The sequence below is a fragment of the Aquarana catesbeiana genome, linkage group LG01, assembly GCF_042186555.1.
Source record: "Aquarana catesbeiana isolate 2022-GZ linkage group LG01, ASM4218655v1, whole genome shotgun sequence".
Lineage (NCBI taxonomy): Eukaryota > Metazoa > Chordata > Amphibia > Anura > Ranidae > Aquarana > Aquarana catesbeiana.
Genome location: NC_133324.1, coordinates 500,864,774 through 500,885,347, shown reverse-complemented (window position 1 = coordinate 500,885,347; position 20,574 = coordinate 500,864,774). Strand labels below are relative to the sequence as shown.

Here is a 20,574-nt window from a genome sequence, read left to right as displayed (position 1 = left end):
TCCTCCAGGAGGATAATTCTGCACAGAGACAATTAGCAGTGTATGAACACAGTGTCATATACCAGGATCACACTACAGATGTTGAGAAACCTGTCATTTTAAAGTATAACTAAATCCACATATTAATCTAAGTTTTGGAGTAGTGAGTAGTGAAGGATTAAAACCTCCTCCCCCTTCTGGTAAGAACTCTTTTGGTCACTAGGGCAAGGAGCTCCCTGTGCCAGTGACCCCATCTGAAAATCCAAAACTTTGAGTGGTCCCCAGAGCAGGAAAAGAGTAACCTTCCAATGGCGACTCCAGTTCTGGTGACAACTGTCTCTGAGGGCATTTCCCTTTCACTACCTGTTGTGTCTATGGGACCTCACAATTGGACACAGATAGTAAAAAATAAATAAATGGGGTTTTAACTCTTCCACAATTTAGCCAAAATGGAAAAAAAGTGCCTCCTTTATATATACCTTCTATACATAACTAGAACATCTAACAGGGTCATATCATTGCAGATGTCCCCTCACTTTGTGTCTTAGTGTCACCAGGACAGGAAGTGGGGAAATCTCACTGTGGGGTCATAGCTTGCAATTGTTGCCTTATAATGTCCATATTATATATTGTATTTAATATATACGGTATAAGAAAACAATTACTGGCTATATCCCCACAGTGAGATTCCCTCACTTCCTGTCCTGGTGTCACCAAGGCAGGAAGTGAGGGGAAATCTCCTGCAATGACATAACCCTGTTAGATTTAATTTATATATAAAGCCAGCCCTTTTTTTCCATTTTGACTAAATTATGGAAAACCCTATTCATTTTTTCCCCCATCCGTGTCCCACAGATTGCAGGAAAAAATTTGCTTGATTCCCCTATCAACACACATAGTGTTGATGGGTGAATCCCTCCTGCGGAGCCATTGTATTATCCCAATGGGGGGGGGAGCCGCCCCCGACAGAAGAACACAGTGATTATTGCTAGCGGCTATAACAGCTGCCAGCGATAACTGTATGTAAAATCCGAGAGGCTGGTTGTACCCAAGTAGATCGACTGATCAACTTGGGAACATTCAACCTGCCCATATATGGTTCGAATCTCGGCCAGTCCCTGCTGAACCAGCCGAGATTTAAAAAACATCTATGGCTGGCCTTAGTTGCACTCTAGCTGCAATCTTCTCACGGGCCTGATCCAGTTTTTCTCAGCAGGGGATCTGGCCGGAGGGGGGGACATAGGCTGAACTGTACATTCTAGCAGCTTCAGGGAAACCCTCTTTTTTATCCTCTCTTACCTCGATCTCTGAATTCTGTCTCACCAACACAGAAAGCATGAGGCTCTGCAGTGATTGACAGTGCACCCTGTGTACCCATTGGCTAAGGAGGCAATGGGTGACAGAGCGGCCTGCCTCCTGCTGCCTCCTCAGCCAATGGGTAGCTGGAATTGTCTTAAGCCCCTCCCCCATAACATCTCCTGAGTCCCAGCCCTGCCAGCTAGCTTACTATGCTATGCGGACGGGGGGGAATACCAAAGACAGGATTAGCAGCCTCCGGCATCTCTGCTGCCTAATGTCTCCTCCGGCTCCTCTCTCTTGCATACTTGCTGCTTGCTAGGCTGGGCCCCTCGAGACGCTCGGGCCCCCTACATGTGTATTGCCTGTACCCCCCTGATGGTGGCCCTGGGCACACTATCCGGCCACTCATCGTCTCCAGTGGCATACAATCGAGTCACTCACCATTTTCTGTCTGTCATTTCTCCTTTAGATTTAGTCGAGTTCCATTCTGCACCAGGTTGGACGTTATTTTCGTCACGGTTAAAAAAAAAAAAAAACACACAGGTATTGCATCTTTAACAGGGCCATTTGCATAGCAGGGGTGGGACAGCTCGTTTTAAAGGGTAAAAAAAAAAAAGTGGACTTTTATGTCACCCTTACCACAGGTTACCGGTCGACTGAGTTTTCGACCTCAACTTGGACTTTGCTACTAGGGCGCCAGGCAAGTGTGTAGTACACGGGTTCCTCTTTCACATTATCCTGCAGCACTCTTTCACTAAACGTTTACTTCACATACACAATTGGGCGGCTCATTTGGCGTTAGTTACTGCTACGTGTTTCTTTTGCATGTCACTCTGTGACCCTTCACCTACGCAGACAAGGTCTGCCAATGACAGTGTAACCATTGGCAGACCAAGCACACGTCGTGAACTACAGATCACAACATTCCTATATAGGCCATACCAGACTTCAGTTTCTTGCCCCAGTACGCCCTGGGGGTCTGGTTCACAGGTTTGTGCTCAGCATAGACACCCGAGCTATTGGTTACCTGGCCAGTCACCTCCTGGTTTCCAAATTTCCACTCAACAGTGTTCAACGCTTCAGATTGCAACCCAGCTTCCCTACTGCGCCTTTCATTCCTTTTCCTGTCCTTCTCATTTTCCTTCTTATCTAAATATTCTGATCTATGCTACTGATAACCGAACTTAAAGTGGAAGGCCCGGCGCACTCCATCACCTTTCTCCCTTGTTAGGGATGCTCAATTTTCCCATGAGGATTATCCCTCAGGGGCGGGCTTTCATTTCACGTCTCTTGGCTTTCCTCTCTCAGGTGCAAGACCCTGATCAAATTCTCAGGCTGGACTCAGCAGCGATAGCGGATTTAAAAATGTTGGATGAGTTCCTTACAATTTGGAACGGCATATCTAGGTTCATCCCATCAGCTTTAGCTCTGTCACCTCAGGTAATTACGGATGCCGCAGCCTCCACAGGTATCGCTGCAATTTTTGACCATCACTGGTACGCAGGCCCTTGGCCTCCAGAGATTCTTTGAATCCCCGGTTTTACTCAGTATCATCACTGTTCGAACTATATCCCATCGTGATATATAGGTATCTCGAGAACTAATCCGCCCTTTAATCAAAAACCGTGAAAAATATGAATAAATATATATATATACTGAGCTGCCCCTTTAAAATAAATACATAAACAAGATATTGTTTATGTATTTTATGTAAACCAGCACAGCAAGTTTATTTAAACCACTGCAATCTTTAAAAAATCCACTCACATTATAAAAGATTCAAATCAGTAGAAATAAAGTGCAGTACACAGCAATTCCAAACTCATGGGATCCTATGATTAAGTCAATTCATGACGAAACATGTCGGGGGGCGTGGCTGTGATGTGTGACATGTGACGCTGGAAGCCGCACCATAGGAGAGGTGATTCGATCGAGCTGAGAGCCATTGAGGATGGGGCGAGATTGGAAGATTAGCATTAGCACACCTCGGGTCCGCCGTGACCGCCCAGTGTCAGCTGTATTATCCACTGAGTTTGGAATTGCTGTGTACTTGTTAGAATATCAGAATTTATGAATGGTTGAGTTCTTGTGATAATTGAATTATATATATAAATATATATATAAATATATATATATCTTCTATGTATGGAAAAGGTGAAGTTATATAGGTTTTTATACTCATGAAAGTTTATGCTGGTTTAGGCTTAGTATGCATTTCTTGGGAGAGATTCATCTCACATATGGATACAATTTAGTGTAGACCATTTCACCTCCCCCATCGTAAGAAGATTAGATTACAGTCTTTCCAAAGACACAAAGTTTCAGTATGTTAAGAATATAAGCTGTTTCTTTACATTGCTATATTTTTTGATTAGGATATTAATAAGAACACTGCATTTTACATATATGTATACTGATATGTAGGATTTTATATGTTTAAAGGAAATGTATATATTGTAAGTTAAATGATTCTTAAAAGATAGCTTTTTCATATAGTTCATAGCCCCGCCCTTAGGAATGTTGGAAGGAGTAATTCAAATTTCCCGGTCTTTTCTATGGGACTATAACGAACCGTTTTTAAGCCAGCCTCTTTGGGAAAGGTGGGAGTTAATTGAAGGAGTACAGACAGGCTGTGGGGAGAGGGACAGATTCTTTGCAGCTCCCCATCAAGTCACACACACAGACACACATCTCAAGACATACACACAGACATATCTGATTTAAACTTCATTTTAAGAATAATCTATTTTTGTATTCTACATTTTGACATTGTTTTTGTAACATTTTGCTAATTGATCATTAAATCAATTTTGGAGGTTTTACACGAGAACTTAACAGATTTTTCTTGGAACTTTTCTCATCAATATGAATTATTGAAATATAGTTATTAATACAGAAATAACTCGAATATTACAGTACTGCACTTTATTTCTGCTGGTTTGAATCTTTTATAATGTGAGTGGATTTTTTAAAGATTGTAGTGGTCTAAACAAACTTGCTGTGCTGGTTTACACTATTGGAGTACTTTATTATTTTTCATGTGGAGCGATCCTCTCACACACTGCTGGATATCGAATTGATCTTATTACCCTGTGGTGTGGTAAACAAGCGTTTTTTGCCTTGCATGAAAGTGCTGGCAATTGGAATCGGTGAGTGTGATCCTATAGGGAGTGGGTTCACGTATCACGTTGGTGAGGTGGAAGACAAGCAGAAGTCACTCATTCGTCAAGATTTCTATTTTTCGTCACTCAACTTTGGACTGATATTTTGCTCACTATTTATGGACTATTAATTTTGCTCACTATATATGGACTATTAATTTTACACCAACGGAGTCACTCACATTTAACACATGGTGGTGTGATTAAGTGGTAACACACTGCATTTATTTTGCATTTAGATTTTGGTGAAATTGTTTCTGAACAACACTATTCTTATCACCGTTTTTTTTTTGTCTATATCAGGTTAACACTTGGTGTACACAGCACATTATTATTTATATTTCATATAGTGTTGTCAGACATTGATTTGCACTGTTATATATTAGAGCGCCTCTTATTTTTTCTTATATATCTATATTAGGGATCGGTTGAGTGTGTGGATATGTGAGATTAAATATCAGGTTTATATATCCCATCGTGGCAGCGGCTCAGGTCTGGGGCCATACCTGGACAGGACAAATGGTGGTCTTCACCACAGACAACCTGGCTACGGCTGAGATTATAAACAAGGGTAGGTCCAAGTCGCTCCCCATCATGTCCTTCCTACACAGGCTGGTGCAGTTGTCCCTGCAGCACCAATTCAATGTTCACTGTATGTATATTCCGGACAAGTGCAACATCGCAGCAAACGCACTGTTCTGTTTCAACTACATTTCATTTTTCCAGCAGAAACCTGCAGCCAACCCAACGACTACTCCTATCCCACCTTGGTCACAGCTGATGATGAAGTAAAACCACACCTTCTAAATGCGACCCAGCTCATTAATCAGTCGTTGTCCCACAACACACTGAAGGCCTATCACACTGCTTGGAACGCCTACTGCAGGTTTCTAGCCTCATGCCCCAGAGCAGCGACAGGTGACATTAAGCACATCCTAGCCTTCATGTTGCATTGCCACATGCAGCTGGTGCTATCTCATAACACCATCAGGCTATACTTAGCTGGTATCCAGCATTTCTTGTCCTTACAGGACCATGGAAGCCATCCTTATTCGCAGCCCATACAGTCAAATCCATCCTATGCGGCATCCAGGAACAGCAGCCGTAGCCAACTGCAAACGCTTAACCATCACAAGTGCCATCTTTAGGGACATGTGGACCATCCTTTCATGTTCCCGGTTTGGGCTTCTACCCAGCCTGGTCATCCAAGCAGCCATCTACCTGGCCTTCTACGGCTTTCTGCGGCCTAGCTGTTAGAGATTTTGAGTTTATTACTATTTTAAGTGATACAAGTTTCTGAAATATATATGAAACACGTGAATGTAATAATGTAATAGTAATGTTAGTTTCTGAAGGTTACTGACAGAGGACAGAGAAGAGTAATTTGCTGTGTATGTATTTCTATTTTGAGTTACTATGCCAGTACGATGGGTGGAGTTATGTAACTTAACTATAGACTAACTCTATATAAGCATATGTTCAAGAATGGGCGTCACTCTCGTGAAATGCTGACTTTATGAAACAGTATAAGAATCCAAGAGGGTTGAATGGCTAGTCAGAAAGAGATTAGAAAAGGAAGGAACCCTACACTCTCGAAGAATGTAACATCTATCTCTACTTCCTTTTAAAGCCAACACCTTACCATATGTTACCAGATGTCACTATGTAAGTCTTGTCTTGCTTATCTTTCTGAAGAATAAACAACTTTTCTTGAAGTATTGTACGAGCTAAGTGTAGCGGTCATAATATATGTATAATATGATGTTGCATATATGTGATCATTTGGCGCCACCTAGCGGCCAAAATATAAAAGGACTGCATCTTTATTTTCTATTACTGCTCAGAAGTTGACATGGAAGTACTTTGTTTGTTTACCTCTGGACATTAACTTGACCTACCCAGAATGCTGATCAACTCCCATGAATCTTAAGGGAACAGACTGCATTGTGGGAAGCCTATAAAAGGGCTGGGAGCGGCCATCTTAGGGCTCTTGGACATGCATGGCCAGCCTGGGAGGATCTGAGTGAAGTCTCCAGCACAGCGCAGCCTACCTCCACGGAGCAGCGATCTGAGCAGCGGCACTGTGATGCACCAGAAAGCTGGACTGATGGCGGGGCAAGACTGAAAAGGAGTCTGAAGAGCCTGTCGGAGTCATCTGGGAGTTCCGGAGCGTTTTATAGTGTGGAGCCGAGCAGCGCAGCAGTGCCGGACGGCCGGACGGAGACAGAACCCTGAACATCTGAACGGAGTCCTCTGACAACACTGTCCTGGTTGGGTGAGAGGGCTGTTGCCCACAAGTTCCTTGATGCACTTTTATACACACGTGTACACAAGACAGAGTTGCTGGGACCCTTAGTTCCACAAGCAGATTCAAGAGGAATTAGTACTGAGTCTCTGGCATTAAAGTTAGTTAAAGTGCCACAACACCAGAGCCTGGTTTTCATCTTCTCAGTATACTTTGATGAGGAGTCATTGACCCCTGGATTACAAAATTATCTTGTTTGCTAGCAGAAGAAAAGATAAAGAAAGACTGTTCAGTAACACAAGGCCTTGTGTCTCCTTACCATATTGGGGTAGTGTGATATTAATAGAGGGAGCTCCCAAATTGTTGTACTATACTTAATCAAGTTATCATTTGGTTTAGTATAGCCAATAAGCGCGCAGGAAATAGGACAGTGCTCAGAGTGAGATAGATTCACTCTGACAGTTATCCTATTTGCATTGCTTTATCATTCATACGTTACTTCAGACATTTTATACCTGTATTATATCCTTGTAATATAAAGTTAAGTTGACTGTTAGACTATGTTGGCCTGATGGTACAACTTTTGTAGTACACCCCTTTAAAGTAATTACAGTAAACAAAGATTTACTTAAGTATAACTGTGTGGGTGTTATTTTCTTTGTATCCTCAAGCAAGTGGAGATCAAGGTAAAGACAAACAGGTATACTATATTGTGCATTGTGAATTTGTTTTAAGGTTTTGTGGTGATCTCACACTGTTACACGTGATGGAACCCGAAGTGTCAGAGGTAAGGGTAGCTCCAAGGGTCTGGGATTTCCAGTGGGAAAACGAACAAATTAGCAGCTCCTACGGGGTTAGTGTGATTCATAAGGATTCTTCAATTTCTACTAAGAAACAAATTCCTAACACTAGGGAGTTTTAACCTTTAGCGGCACCAGCAGCCAGATACTGTGCAGACACCACCTGGCTCGCTTTTGAGATCATCCTGTTCTTCATCTTGTAGTCTCCAGAACCCAACAAGCCGGCCCCGAGATTGACGTCAAGTTCTTTCAAACTAACTATGTCTGTTACCCAGTAGCGATAATCGACCGATTACTATCTCACCTACCCAGACAGTGGAACTCTAGCCTGTTGCAACCTTTTCTGACCAGCCCCCTGAGTGTCAGCCAATTTATCAGGCACATCAGAATCCTAGTGGTTAACCTAGGCCTTGACCCCGGCCGTACTCCGGACACTCCTTCCGAATCGGGGCAGCCTCAGCCGCATCTCAGAATGGAGTACCAGACCTTGTCATTAAGAAATTGGGCAGGTGGAAATCCGCCTGCTTCGCTTGTTACATCCCAAACGCTCAAGAAGAAATGGCAAAGGCCTTTACCAAACTTGCTCAATAATTGTCACAAGACCAATAAAAGTGTTACTCCCCTATCCGAGTTTTTGCCCCCTTTCTTGGCATACCGACCAACAGACCAAGGCACACCTCAGGTCTATGTCATGTTGTAAGTCTTGTCGCTTGTTTATGTGGTTCATATCTGTTTCGGTCGAAGGGCTTCGACCATAAATGAGAAGGCCAGTATGGTGGCCTGAATTTATGAGAGGAGTTCAGGGGGTATTTAAAGCAGGCCACTCACCTGTGGTCTTTGTCGGATCAAGTGCGCGATATCCTCCCTCCCATTCCCCTTTTTCAGGGCACTCGTCAGCACATTTCTCTCCACAATTATCCATTACTTATCTTGGTTTTGCCCCCTTTCTTGGCATACTGACCAGCAGACTAAGGCACACCTCAGGTTTATGTTATGTTGTAAGTCTTGTCGCGTGTTTATCTGTCTCGGTCAAAGGGCTTCGACCATAAACACGCACGATTGTCAAAAGTATTGGGACAACTGCCTTTATACACACATGAACTTTAATGTCATCCCAGTCTTAGTCCGTAGGGTTCAATATTGAGTTGGCCCACCCTTTGCAGCTATAACAGCTTCAACTGTTCTGGGAAGGCTGTCCACAAGGTTTAGGAGTGTGTCTATGGGAATGTTTGACCATTCTTCCTGAAACGCATTTGTGAGGTTAGGCACTGATTTTGGACGAGAAGGCCTGGCTCGCAGTCTCCACTCTAATTAATCCCAAAGGTGTTCTATTTGGTTGAGGTCAGGACTCTGTACAGGCCAGTCAGGTTCCTCCTTTATAGACCTTGCTTTGTGCACTGGTGCGCAGTCGTGTTGGAACAGGAAAGGCCCATCCCTAAACTGTTCCCACAAACTTGGGAGCATTAAATTGTCCAAAATGTCTTGGTATGCTGACGCCTTAAGAGTTCCCTAACTAAGGGGCCAAAGCCAAACCCTGAAAAACAACCCCACACCATAATCCCCCTTTCACCACATGATTTAGACCAGTGCACAAAGCAAGGTCCATAAGGACATGGATGAGTGAGTTTGGAGTGGAGGAACTTGACTGGCCTGCACAGAGTCCTGACCTCAACCTGATAGAACACCTTTGGGATGAATTAGAGTGGAGACTGCGAGCCAGGCCTTCTCATCCAACATCAGTGCCTGACCTCACAAATGCACTTCTGGAAGAATGGTCAAACAATACCATAGACACACTCCTAAACCTTGTGGACAGGCTTCTTAGAAGAGTTGAAGCTGTTATAGCTGCAAAGGGTGGGCCAACTCAATATTGAACCCTACGGACTAAGACTGGGATGCCAATAAAGTTCATGTGCGTGCAAAGGCAGGCGCCCCAATACGTTTGGCAATATAGTGTATATATTTAGTTTGTTGGCTTAGGGGCGCATTAAATTAAGTATAACATAAATATAGTTATTTTGGCTAATAAATACATTGCACATTACTCATACAATGACACTAAAATATACACCAGCAAATGATCACTTAAAATAATGTTATTAGTATATAAAGTCTCTCGTAAATAAAGGTATGTGCAATACTGTAAATACCATGTCAGAGAAACCTATATAAATTATGGTAGTTCCCAGGAAGACAGATAGAAACATGTAAATATTTCAAAGACATGGTTTGCGTGTATACATGTAGGCTTTCTTTTTTCTTAGCCATGTAAATAGGAATATTGGGCATTGACCCATAACCAACACTGCTATAGTTTACAGTTTATAGCATCTTAATCTATGTGCTGCCATTTGCACAAACAAAAAACAGACTATATATAGTTGCAGCCTATTACTTAATTTTCAGTCCATATTCTATAAATAGATAGCATGACATATATCTATATTCAGCCGAAATAACCATTAAAGAATATCAGCTTTTTAACATCCATACAATGTTTCCAAGGATTCCACAGATCATTGGGGAACACTTGTTAGCACATCCCCCTCCTTAAGATATAGAATATCCTCTATATAGATACCTATATGGGAATAATCAGATAATGAAAACTCTGTTGTATGTTATATATGTAGCTATACATTGTACATACCATCGTAGTCCTGTGTGGCTAAAGACCTGGACAATAAAACATGCAGCAGTATAGGGATAGAGAATGACCACAAGCAGCCTGTTGAGCCCATGATGTTCATGAACTGTTAAGGACCAAAAAGCAAAGGAAGTTGTGCTGCCGATTACCCACTTCCTATCTCAGCAAACATACTGAAAGGACCCTAAGAGGAAACTTGGCATTAGATACAGAGGGAGGGAGCAAAGTCAATGTGAAACAAATGTAGAGAACTTCCTATTAGGGAGGTGGGTAAAGGGAGCTACATAGGAGCTATAGTAATTGTACTGTTGTCATATGTCTGCTTCCTGCTTTGTACTGAGAACATAGTGTGATGGATGTCTCTGTTTTTAGCCCTGCATGTGTGAGCTGGTCTTTTTTTTTTTTCATGTTTTGATTAAATTCTTAGGAGAAGAATAAACTATGGAAATGGTTTATGCTTGCTAAGATATGTTTAAACAAGTACCGTTTAAAAAGCATGCATTCCAAAATATATGCTTCGCATATTATTCTGTAGTATGAACTGGTGGTAGAATGCCATCCATAAACAGGAAGGAGCAAAACAACAGGACGTAAGCATTTGTTTAGGAAAATGGGCTTGCGGTTTTATACTAGGAGGTTGAAAAATTCTTCAAACGCTGTTATTTATTCTATGTACTGCCATGAATTTATGGTGTTTTAAGTTTGTAGATGTAGATGTGAATATGGCCAGTTCCATGGAAAAGTAAAGAAACTGCAACTGACATACCTACAGGTCCCTGATACATAAAGCTGTTTACTCGGGCGACCGACTGCGGATTCCCGGATGGACTCACCTTTCTTTCTTTACTCTTTCCTTCTTTTCTACCATATCTTTATTTCATACTTACCTCTGTTATCGTGTTTCTATGTTTTTCTCCTTTCTCTTCTCTTTGATTAACCCGGACACTCCTGAGTATATCGCTGGGAATAGGGTCCCCTATAGGGGACAGTTGTAATAAACGAGTGCTGAAAAAATCTTGTTTATTACGTAACTATGCCACCTGGACTAACTTACTGTGGTTTTACCTTAGCAATGATGTATAACAGGGACCATGTTGTCTTGTATACACACCTCTTTACTTAAGTGTAAAATTAAAACAAATATATTGTGCTGTCTCTTTAAATGGTGAGGTAGCAGCCAGCACAGCAAAAGATCAGTTTGCAGAGTGAAAAAATGGGTAAGTTAAAAGTGCAGCACTAATGTGCTGTCTTTATAATGAACCAAGACAGCGTATTTAGACAAGGTGCACAATGTAAATGAACACCTTGAATAAAAACAAATGAATGAACATTAAGTGTATACAAAAGTGAAAGTACACTATATCAAAAAATAAATAAAACAGTGCTTGTATAGATTGTTGAAGAAAACATGAGAAGACCTAACATACAATGTAGGTATTAGATAAATATAACTCCAATATATAAAAAACAATCATGTGAAAAGTAAAAATCAAAAAGTCCAAAAAGTGAAATAATTCAAAATCTATGAATGAATGAACATAGTGACATGGTGACTTGAAATATAAAATTTGTGTAGACAAGATTTGTCAAGAGACAATTCACCACCAATAAGTATAAGGCTTACCAGAGGGATTGAACTCAAACAGGCATACGCCTAATGAGTCAATTGAGCCTGTGGTGTAATACACCAAGGGGGAACCAGAAACAACATACATGATCTCCGGTTGGGGATATGTACTCCTGTGGTCCTTCACAGCAATGCTTCAAATGAATAACCCTCAGAGAAGTTGATGCCGGGGGCCGGATAACTAATCTCTCTCACATTTGTGAAGATAAAAAGTGCTTGAAATAAAATATGGATTGTGACGCAGTGGCATCAGCAGAGCCCGCTGATGCATTTCGTGATGTCTTATTAGACTAAACGCGTTGGAACGGGCTCTGCTGATGCCACTGTGTCACAATCCATATTTTATATCGAAGCAAAAATAAAAACAAAAATAAAAGGTCTGCAGTCACCAGTGATACACCTTCATCCCTAAATACATATACAAAAAAAGAGAGTCGCCCTGGGACTTTAAATGTAAATGAACACCTTGAATAAAAACAAATGAATGAACATTAAGTGTATACAAAAGTGAATGTACACTATATCAAAAAATAAATAAAACAGTGCTCATATAGATTGTTGAAGAAAACATGAGAAGACCTAACATACAATGTAGGTATTTGATAAACATAACTCCAATATATAAAAACAATCATGTGAAAAGTAAAAATCAAATAAAGCAAAAGTCCAAAAAGTGAAATAATTCAGTCTATGAATGAATGAACATAGTGGCATGGTGACTTGAAATATAAAATTTGTGTAGACAAGACATGTCAGTAGACGATCCACCACCAATAAGTATAATGCCCTGTACACACGGTCGGACATTGATCGGACATTCCGACAACAAAATCCATGGATTTTTTCCGACGGATGTTGGCTCGAACTTGTCTTGCATACACACGGTCACACAAAGTTGTCGGAAAATCCGATCGTCCTGAACGTGGTGACGCAAAACACGTACATCGGGACTATAAACGGGGCAGTAGCCAATAGCTTTCGTTTCTTAATTTATTCTGAGCATGCGTGGCACTTTGTGTGTCGGATTTGTGTACACACAATCGGAATTTCTGACAACAGATTTTGTTGTCGGAAAATTTTACAGCAAGCTCTCAAACTTTGTGTGTCGGAAATTCCTATGGAAAATGTGTGATGGAGCCTACACACGGTCGGAATTTCCGACAACAAGGTCGTATCACACATTTTCCATCGGAAAATCCTATCCTGTGTACAGGGCATAAGGCTTACCAGAGGGCCCCCCATCACAGTTGCTCAGTTGCTGTACTCAAGTATTATGTGATTCAGCGACACTCAGCCACAGGCGTTGACCCAGTTCGTCCAGGTTTTATTGAATTTTACCGGACAATTTCTGCTTTCATATACAGTGGTAACACCTTATTTATTGTGCTTTGCCAGGAGGATCTTGTAGGAAGCGCCATACCCCTCCACCTCAGAAGAATTTCTCTCCTGGCGTAGAATAAGGTGAAGATCATACACAGTTTGGTATATCTATCACCCTCTATATAACCCAGATAACTAAGCAAAAAGAGGAGGGGGTCCAATGATACCTCAACTCCACAGATACTTGGGGAAATATAATTTTATATTTCCCCAAGTATCCCCGACCCCAAAACCAAAACCAAAAACAAGAAGGACACTACCCCCTCCCTAACCCACCCCTCCCTAATCCTCTCTCCCAGTGGGGGGACAGGAACCTCCATATTATTGTGAGCTTCATAGACAGGTCGAGCACATTCCCCTGCCGTATCCCCAACAAACTTTTCCCTTCTTCTGAATATACAAAGAAATTCCATAATGACCAAGTTTTGATGTATTGCTCTTTTCTATCCTGGGCCGAGAGCACCAAGTCTTCTATAGCCCCTACATTTCTGACCCTATTTAGCCACATTGCAATTGATGGTGGCCGAGGGTCTTTCCAACATCGAGCAATGCACGCCTTGGCCTCATTAACAAGATGACATAAGACCGATTTTTTTTATGTCTGTAATGGGATTTGTGAGAGGTGCAACAGAAAGAAGGCAGGATCGTCCGGTATTAGGCAAGTAGTAAATTTTTGGACAATCCTTTGTACCTCTAGCCAGTATTGTCTGATCTTAGGACATGTCCAGAATATATGAAGCAAGGTCCACCGGCCTTTGCTGCATCGCCAGCAGTGCTCAGAAGCTTCAGGGAAGAACCTACAAAGCCTCGACGGGGTGTAATACCACCTCGTCAGTAGCTTGTAGTTTGATTCCTGCGTTTGAGTACAAATTGATGAATTCAACGAAAGATATATTATCCTCTGACGTTGAGCTGGCGTAAAGATCCTATTAAGGTCTCTTGCCCACTTTCCAATTCTGGGCATCTCAAAGTTATCTGGAGGGGCAATTAGCATCATGTATATCTTAGATATCGTTCGGGGTAGAGGCTCCTTCTCTTCACAATATAATTCGAACCTTGTCAGATCTCGTCTATAATTTGTTGCTGGTCCTAGCGATTCAAAAAAGTGACGGAGTTGTAATGCCTGCCAAAAATGTATTTCAAATCGGCCCCCCAGTTGCGTCATTGAGGCAACTGTAGGCCAAGAATCCGAATACAAAAAATGTGACCTGGGTGTAGCCTCTCTCTTGAAGTCCCTAGAATGCCCCTAACTCCATCCCTGGCCCAAAACCCGGGTTGCCCAGTATTGGAAACAGTGGGGATTGTTTTGACGAATATTTAGGGTTCTGACAAATTTTAAAACCTATTCGCAAGGTTGAGCCTATAAGAGGGTGTTTTTTAAGGAAGACCGGTAGTGTTGCATAGCACCAAATCGCTCTGCGTAGGGGTACTGAGCTCTTGTTCCAATTCTGTCCATAGTTTAAATTCTGTGTGTCTGCACCAGTCAATAATCCTACCAACGTGGGCTGCTTGATGGTATTTGGGTACGTCTGGGACTGCTAAGCCGCCATAGCATTTAGGTATAATCATACAGCTTCTGCTAATCCTAGGTCGCTTATTTGCCCAAATAAATTTGGTAAAAAGCAAATCTACTTGATGGAAGAAAGCAGTTGGAATATCTATAAGTATGGCCTGAAATGAATACAAAAATTTTGGTAAAATACTCATTTTAATAATGTTACAATGGCTAAACCATGGATGGAATCCACGTTGCCATTTATCCAATAGGGAACGAACTGCCTTATATAACAGGGGAAATTTAAGCTAAAGGTCTTCTCTATATTTGATGGAATGTATGCACCCAAGTATTTTAGCGCTGACCCTACCCATTTAAAGTTAAAGTTAGATTGTATGGTTTCTTGTACTCTTAGGGGAAGGGCCACGCCCATCGCCTCTGATTTTGCATAGTTAATTTTTAAATTCGTTAATGCTTCATATCCTTCAATTTCCTTCATCAAATTCGGCAGAGAAACATGTGGACTAGACAGAGAAAACAGGAGATCGTCTGCATAGGCTGAAATTTTATAATTACAGTCCCCTATTTGAAGTCCCTGAATGTCTGCTTTTTTCCTAATTTTATTCAGCAATGGTTCCAGAGAAAGGGCAAACGACATAGGGGAAAGTGGGCATCCCTGGTGCGTTCCATTTGAGATTTTGATCGGCTCCGAATATACTCCGTTTACTTTAACCAGAGCCTGAGGTGAGGCATACACCCCGGCAATCCATCGTAACATATGTTCTCCTACCCCCATATGCCTCAATACCTCAAACATAAAACGCCAACTGACCCTATCAAATGCTTTTTCTGCATCAGTGCTCAAGAAGATGGAGGGAGTTTTTGTTTTGTTGGCACAGTGGACCAGGTTGAGTACCTTAATGGTATTATCCCTCGCCTCACGAGTGGGGATAACCCAACCTGGTCCAGGTGTACCAATTGGTTCAGCAACGCCTGAAGACAAGAGGCAAGCAGTTTAGTAAAAAGCTTTAGGTCTACATTCAACAATGAAATTGGACGGTAGCTCCCGCACTCCGCCGGATCTTTCCCTTCTTTTGGGATGACCGAAATATGTGCCATAAGTGCATCCGGGGGGAGAGCGGCAGCCTGACCGATCTCATTGAATGCCTTTGTCATATGTGTACCCAAAAGTGGAAAAACGTTCTTATAGTATTGAATTGTAAATCCATCTGGACCTGGCGACTTTCCAGATTTAACTGTTTTTATCACTGAGCTTAATTCCTCCATTGATATGGGGGCATCCAAGGTATTACGGTCCGGAGAGGACAACCTGAGGAGGTGTGCTGAGGAAAGGTATTCCTTCATAGAGGCCCGGGGCATGGGTGATGGTGTCAGATTATAGAGAAAAGTATAATACTCTCTAAACCTCTGGGCTATATCCTTAGGTAGGGAAATCAACTGTCCATTCTCACCCTTTATATGGGGTACATATGCTGTCCTTCCTTTCTCCTTAAGCTTACCTGCCAGCACTCTACTACATTTATCCCCTAATTCGTACATTCCTTTCCTTCCTAATTGTATTGCTGCTTTCGCTTTGTACCGAAGGAGATTAGTCATTTGTCTCCTCAGATGTGCCAGCTCCTTCCCTATAAGCGATGTCTGTACTTTCTTATGTTGTGACTCAAGGACCTGAATTTCTTCTGCCAGTTTTACTATCTGCGCCTCTCGTGCTTTCTTTACTGGAGAACCATGTTTGATCAGGACACCTCTCATTACTACCTTATGTGCCTCCCATATCATGCCCAGGGTGTCGTTCATCCGAAAGTATGCTTCCAATTCTTTTGCTACATCTTCCCGAATTTCGGGGATCTGCAGCAGACTTTCATTCAGACGCCAACGCCACTCCGGGGAGGGAGCCAAGCCCGACAGGGAGATCTGGAGCGTCACTGGTGCATGATCCGACCATGTTATATTCCCTATAGATACTTCACTTACCGACGCAAGTAAGTAATGTGGCACCAGGAAGAGATCTATGCGGGAGTACAGTTGATGTGGGTTGGAAAAAAACGTATAATCTCTCTCTCCTGCATGTAACAACTGCCATACATCTACCAGCTGCATCTCCTGCAACTTCTGCACAATACCCCTCCTGGTGCCCCCTGGGATAGAGGAAAGCCCAGGTGATGTGTCTACTCTGGGGTCCAACGGTATATTGAAATCCCCCCCCAAGGATCATTTTCCCTTCTGCAAATTCTGCTAATTTAGTCAAAATTTTATTAAAAAAAATATCTTGGTGCACATTTGGTGCATATACAGTGGCCAATGTGACCTTCGCACCACCGATGTGTCCCTTTAAAAATAAAAAGCGTCCATTTACATCCACCCGTTTGTCCGTGAGAGTCCAGGGTATCCGGTTGGAAATTAAAATGGACACTCCTTTAGATTTTGATGTTTGATTATGTGCATGGTATGCACATGGGAAAAATCTGTTCTGAAGAAACGGGGGTCCGCCTGTCTTAAAATGTGTTTTCTGCACGAATGCTACATCCGTGCGGGACCGCTTAAGCTCGTTAAGGAGCATCTTCCGTTTTTCCAGGACATTGAGTCCTTTTGCATTTATAGAGGTTATCCTTGTTCCCTCCATCTTGGGAGAGAGAAGAAAAAAAAAATCCCCTCCCCCCAACCCCCAATAATCCAATACCCCCCCTTTTTATCGACCTCTCAGGGAGACACCCACCTCTGAACCTCTAAACTTACGGTTCATGTGGGTACAGGCCTAATTAGGGATTTGGTTTGAACCCGCCGAAGTGCTCCACTCCTAATCCATTCCTCCCAGCCAACCCGGATCCACCTTAATCCCCGTCTCCACTTACCCAACTCAATCTATCTCTTTGGAAGGCATCCCATATAGAGTTCTCCGCAGCCGTCCCCAAGTTGTCCATCCAGAACTGTTTCAGTGTGTCATGAAATTTGGGATTCTACCTCCTTGTCTGACACCCAGAACCTAGAATGTCTCCAGGGTCTGTCGGACGGGGCTGTCGTCAGCTCAAGGGATAGTAGCAACGGAGCATGGTCTGAGATTCCCCTGGGAAGGATAGTAATGTCCCTAACTCTGGGCAGGACAGGCGCCACCACATATGCAAGATCAATACGTGAAAAGGATTTGTGGGTGGACGAATGGCAGGTGAAGGCCCTAGAGTGAGGGTGTCTCCACCTCCACACATCCGTGAGGCCGTATGTATCAGCCCACGCTGCCAACCCTTGACAGGTCGTGCCCGCCGTGACGCATCTATCAATGCCAGAGTCCGGGACAAGGTTAAAATCTCCCATCAGTATTACATTTTCCGAGGGGAACTGCGCCAGCTTGTCCGAGATCAGATTCAGCAGCTTGAGGGATGCAAGAGGTGTCAGATACAAACCCACCAAGACCCATGGCAGGTTATGAATCAATGCATGGACCAGTACAAATTTGCCATCAGGATCGAGAACCAGATCCAGGAGTTTGAATAGGAGGGTTTTTAAAACAAGGACGCTGACTCCTCTGGCAAAGTTAGAATAGGTGGAGTGGTAGTGATGACCCACCCACAGTTTTTTTAAGGCTGAGGGTTTTGCTTCCTACCAAGTGCATCCCCTGTAACACACAGATGTGGGGGTTGCGCCTTTTAATAAATTGGAAGACTAAGGAGCGTTTAACCAGAGAATTCAGTCCCTGTGTGTTCCAGGAGAGGACGTCATGCGTAGCCATATAAATGTCTCAGTAAGGTGTAGGCAGGATTAACAAATTTTAGTCATGGCTCACTCCATGTGGCCAGAACTGGCCAGAACTGGGCCGAGGAAAGGACCAGGTCTCATCAGTGCAAGTATTTTGATCAAAAACATTACTGTCAAGCAGCATAAACCCATGAACTGAGAGCCGTAAACATAGTTAGTCAGGTTGAAAAAAGACACAAGTCCATCCAGTTCAACCATAAAGAAAAAAAAAATCGTACAATCCAATATACCCAATACTATACCCACAGTTGATCCAGAGGAAGGCAAAAAACCCCAGCAAAGCATGCTCCAATTTGCTACAGCAGGGGAAAAAATTCCTTCCTGATCCCAGAGAGGCAATCGGATTTTCCCTGGATCAACTTTACCTATAAATGTCAGTACCCAGTTATATTATGTACATTTAGGAAAGTATCCAGGCATTTCTTAAAGCAATCTACTGAGCTGGCCAGAACCACCTCTGGAGGGAGTCTATTCCACATTTTCACAGCTCTTACTGTGAAGAAACCTTTCCGTATTTGGAGATGAAATCTCTTTTCCTCCAGTCGTAAAGAGTGCCCCCTTGTCCTCTGTGTTGACCGTAAAGTGAATAACTCAACACCAAGTTCACTATATGGACCCCTTATATATTTGAACATGTTGATCATATCCCCCCTTATTCTCCTCTTATCAAGAGTGAACAAATTCAGTTCCTCTAATCTTTCCTCATAGCTGAGCTCCCCCATGCCTCTTATCAGTTTGGTTGCCCTTCTCTGCACTTTCTCCAGTTCCCCGATATCCTTTTTGAGAACTGGTGCCCAAAACTGAACTGCATATTCCAGATGAGGTCTTACTAATTATTTGAACAGGGGCAAAATGATATCTCTCTCTCTGGAGTCCATACCTCTCTTAATACAAGAAAGGACTTTGCTCGCTTTGGAAACCGCAGCTTGGCATTGCATGCTATTATTGAGCTTATGATCTACCAAAACCCCTAGATCCTTCTCCACTATGGATTCCCCCAGTTGTACTCCCCCTAGTATGTATGATGCATGCATATTCTTAGCCCCCAAGTGCATAACTTTACATTTCTCAACATTAAACCTCATCTGCCACATAGTCGCCCAATTAGTGCATTGAGGTCGGCTTGTAAATTGGAGACATCCTGTAAGGACGTTATTCCACTGCATAGCTTGGTGTCATCTGCAAAGACAGAAATGTTACTTTTGATCCCAGACCCAATATCATTTATAAAGATATTAAAGAGTAAGGGTCCCAGCACTGAACCTTGGGGTACACCACTGATAACCTTAGACCATTCAGAGTAAGAATCATTAACCACTACTCTCTGAATTCTGTCTTTTAGACAGTTTTCTATCCATTTACAAACTGATATTTCAAACTGATAAACGTGGCTCAACTTACCCGAACTTGCCCACCCCACCCCCAACCTCGGAGGAGGGCTTGATCCCCAAAACAAATAGCAGCCCTAAGGCCGAACATGATGGCAGTGAGCAAGAGGCAACTAGCCTTTGTGAATCAGAATAGTCAAGTGTACTTGAGAAATCCGGTATAGGAGAGTCAATGTGGATCACCCGGAACTCCGGGGGTACAGTTCTTAGGGGAAGAGTCATCAAACCTCCCATAACAGGACAAGATCAGTGTGAGGGAGGGGTCCCTAAAGGACCCCGGCAGGCGGCTTGTAGAAGTGTCAAAGGATCCCATCTGCAGTATAAACATCTCCCCACCCCGTCGCTATCCATACAAGAGGATAGGAGGAAAAAAGGTGGGGAGGGGCATTCTGGGGTGAATGAACAGTTGTATCAGGTTAAGGGGTATAACCCTGTGATGGGTGTCTATTGCCGCTGCCATATGGGGGAGTGGGGGAAAACCCAGGGGCCGGCTCCTGGGGGGGGGGTGCAGATCATGGAGTTTCGATTCCACATACCCCGAGGCAGTGGGAGAATATCACATGGTGCGGCATCACCAGTAGTCAGTGTAGTTGCCCATATAGCGGGAGGTAACATATCCTCCCTCCGGAGCCTAACTGTGACTCTTCCTGGCAAAAGTGGGGACCCCTAGTGACGTACTCACAAGTCCAAGCAGGGAGAAGAGGTGTGAATAGAGACTCATCTTTGCAGTATTTCTGCCCATGCGGCCGCCTCTCTGGCTGAAGTGAAGAATTGCACCGCTC

General features: G+C 43.0%; 1 protein-coding gene across 2 annotated transcripts in view; it reads right to left on the bottom strand.

Moving 5' to 3' along the window:
• F2RL3 (F2R like thrombin or trypsin receptor 3) overlaps positions 1–10,624 on the bottom strand; it is an 85,133-nt gene extending 74,509 nt beyond the window's left edge. The window contains exon 1 of one of the 2 annotated variants that reach the window (XM_073592909.1): positions 10,135–10,624. In XM_073592909.1, coding sequence (XP_073449010.1) covers positions 10,135–10,234 — 100 coding nt within the window. In that variant the 5' untranslated portion in view covers positions 10,235–10,624. The remainder of the gene's footprint in view (positions 1–10,134) is intronic. The other variant, XM_073592892.1, reaches the window with a different exon arrangement.
• Positions 10,625–20,574: the final 9,950 nt, after the last annotated feature.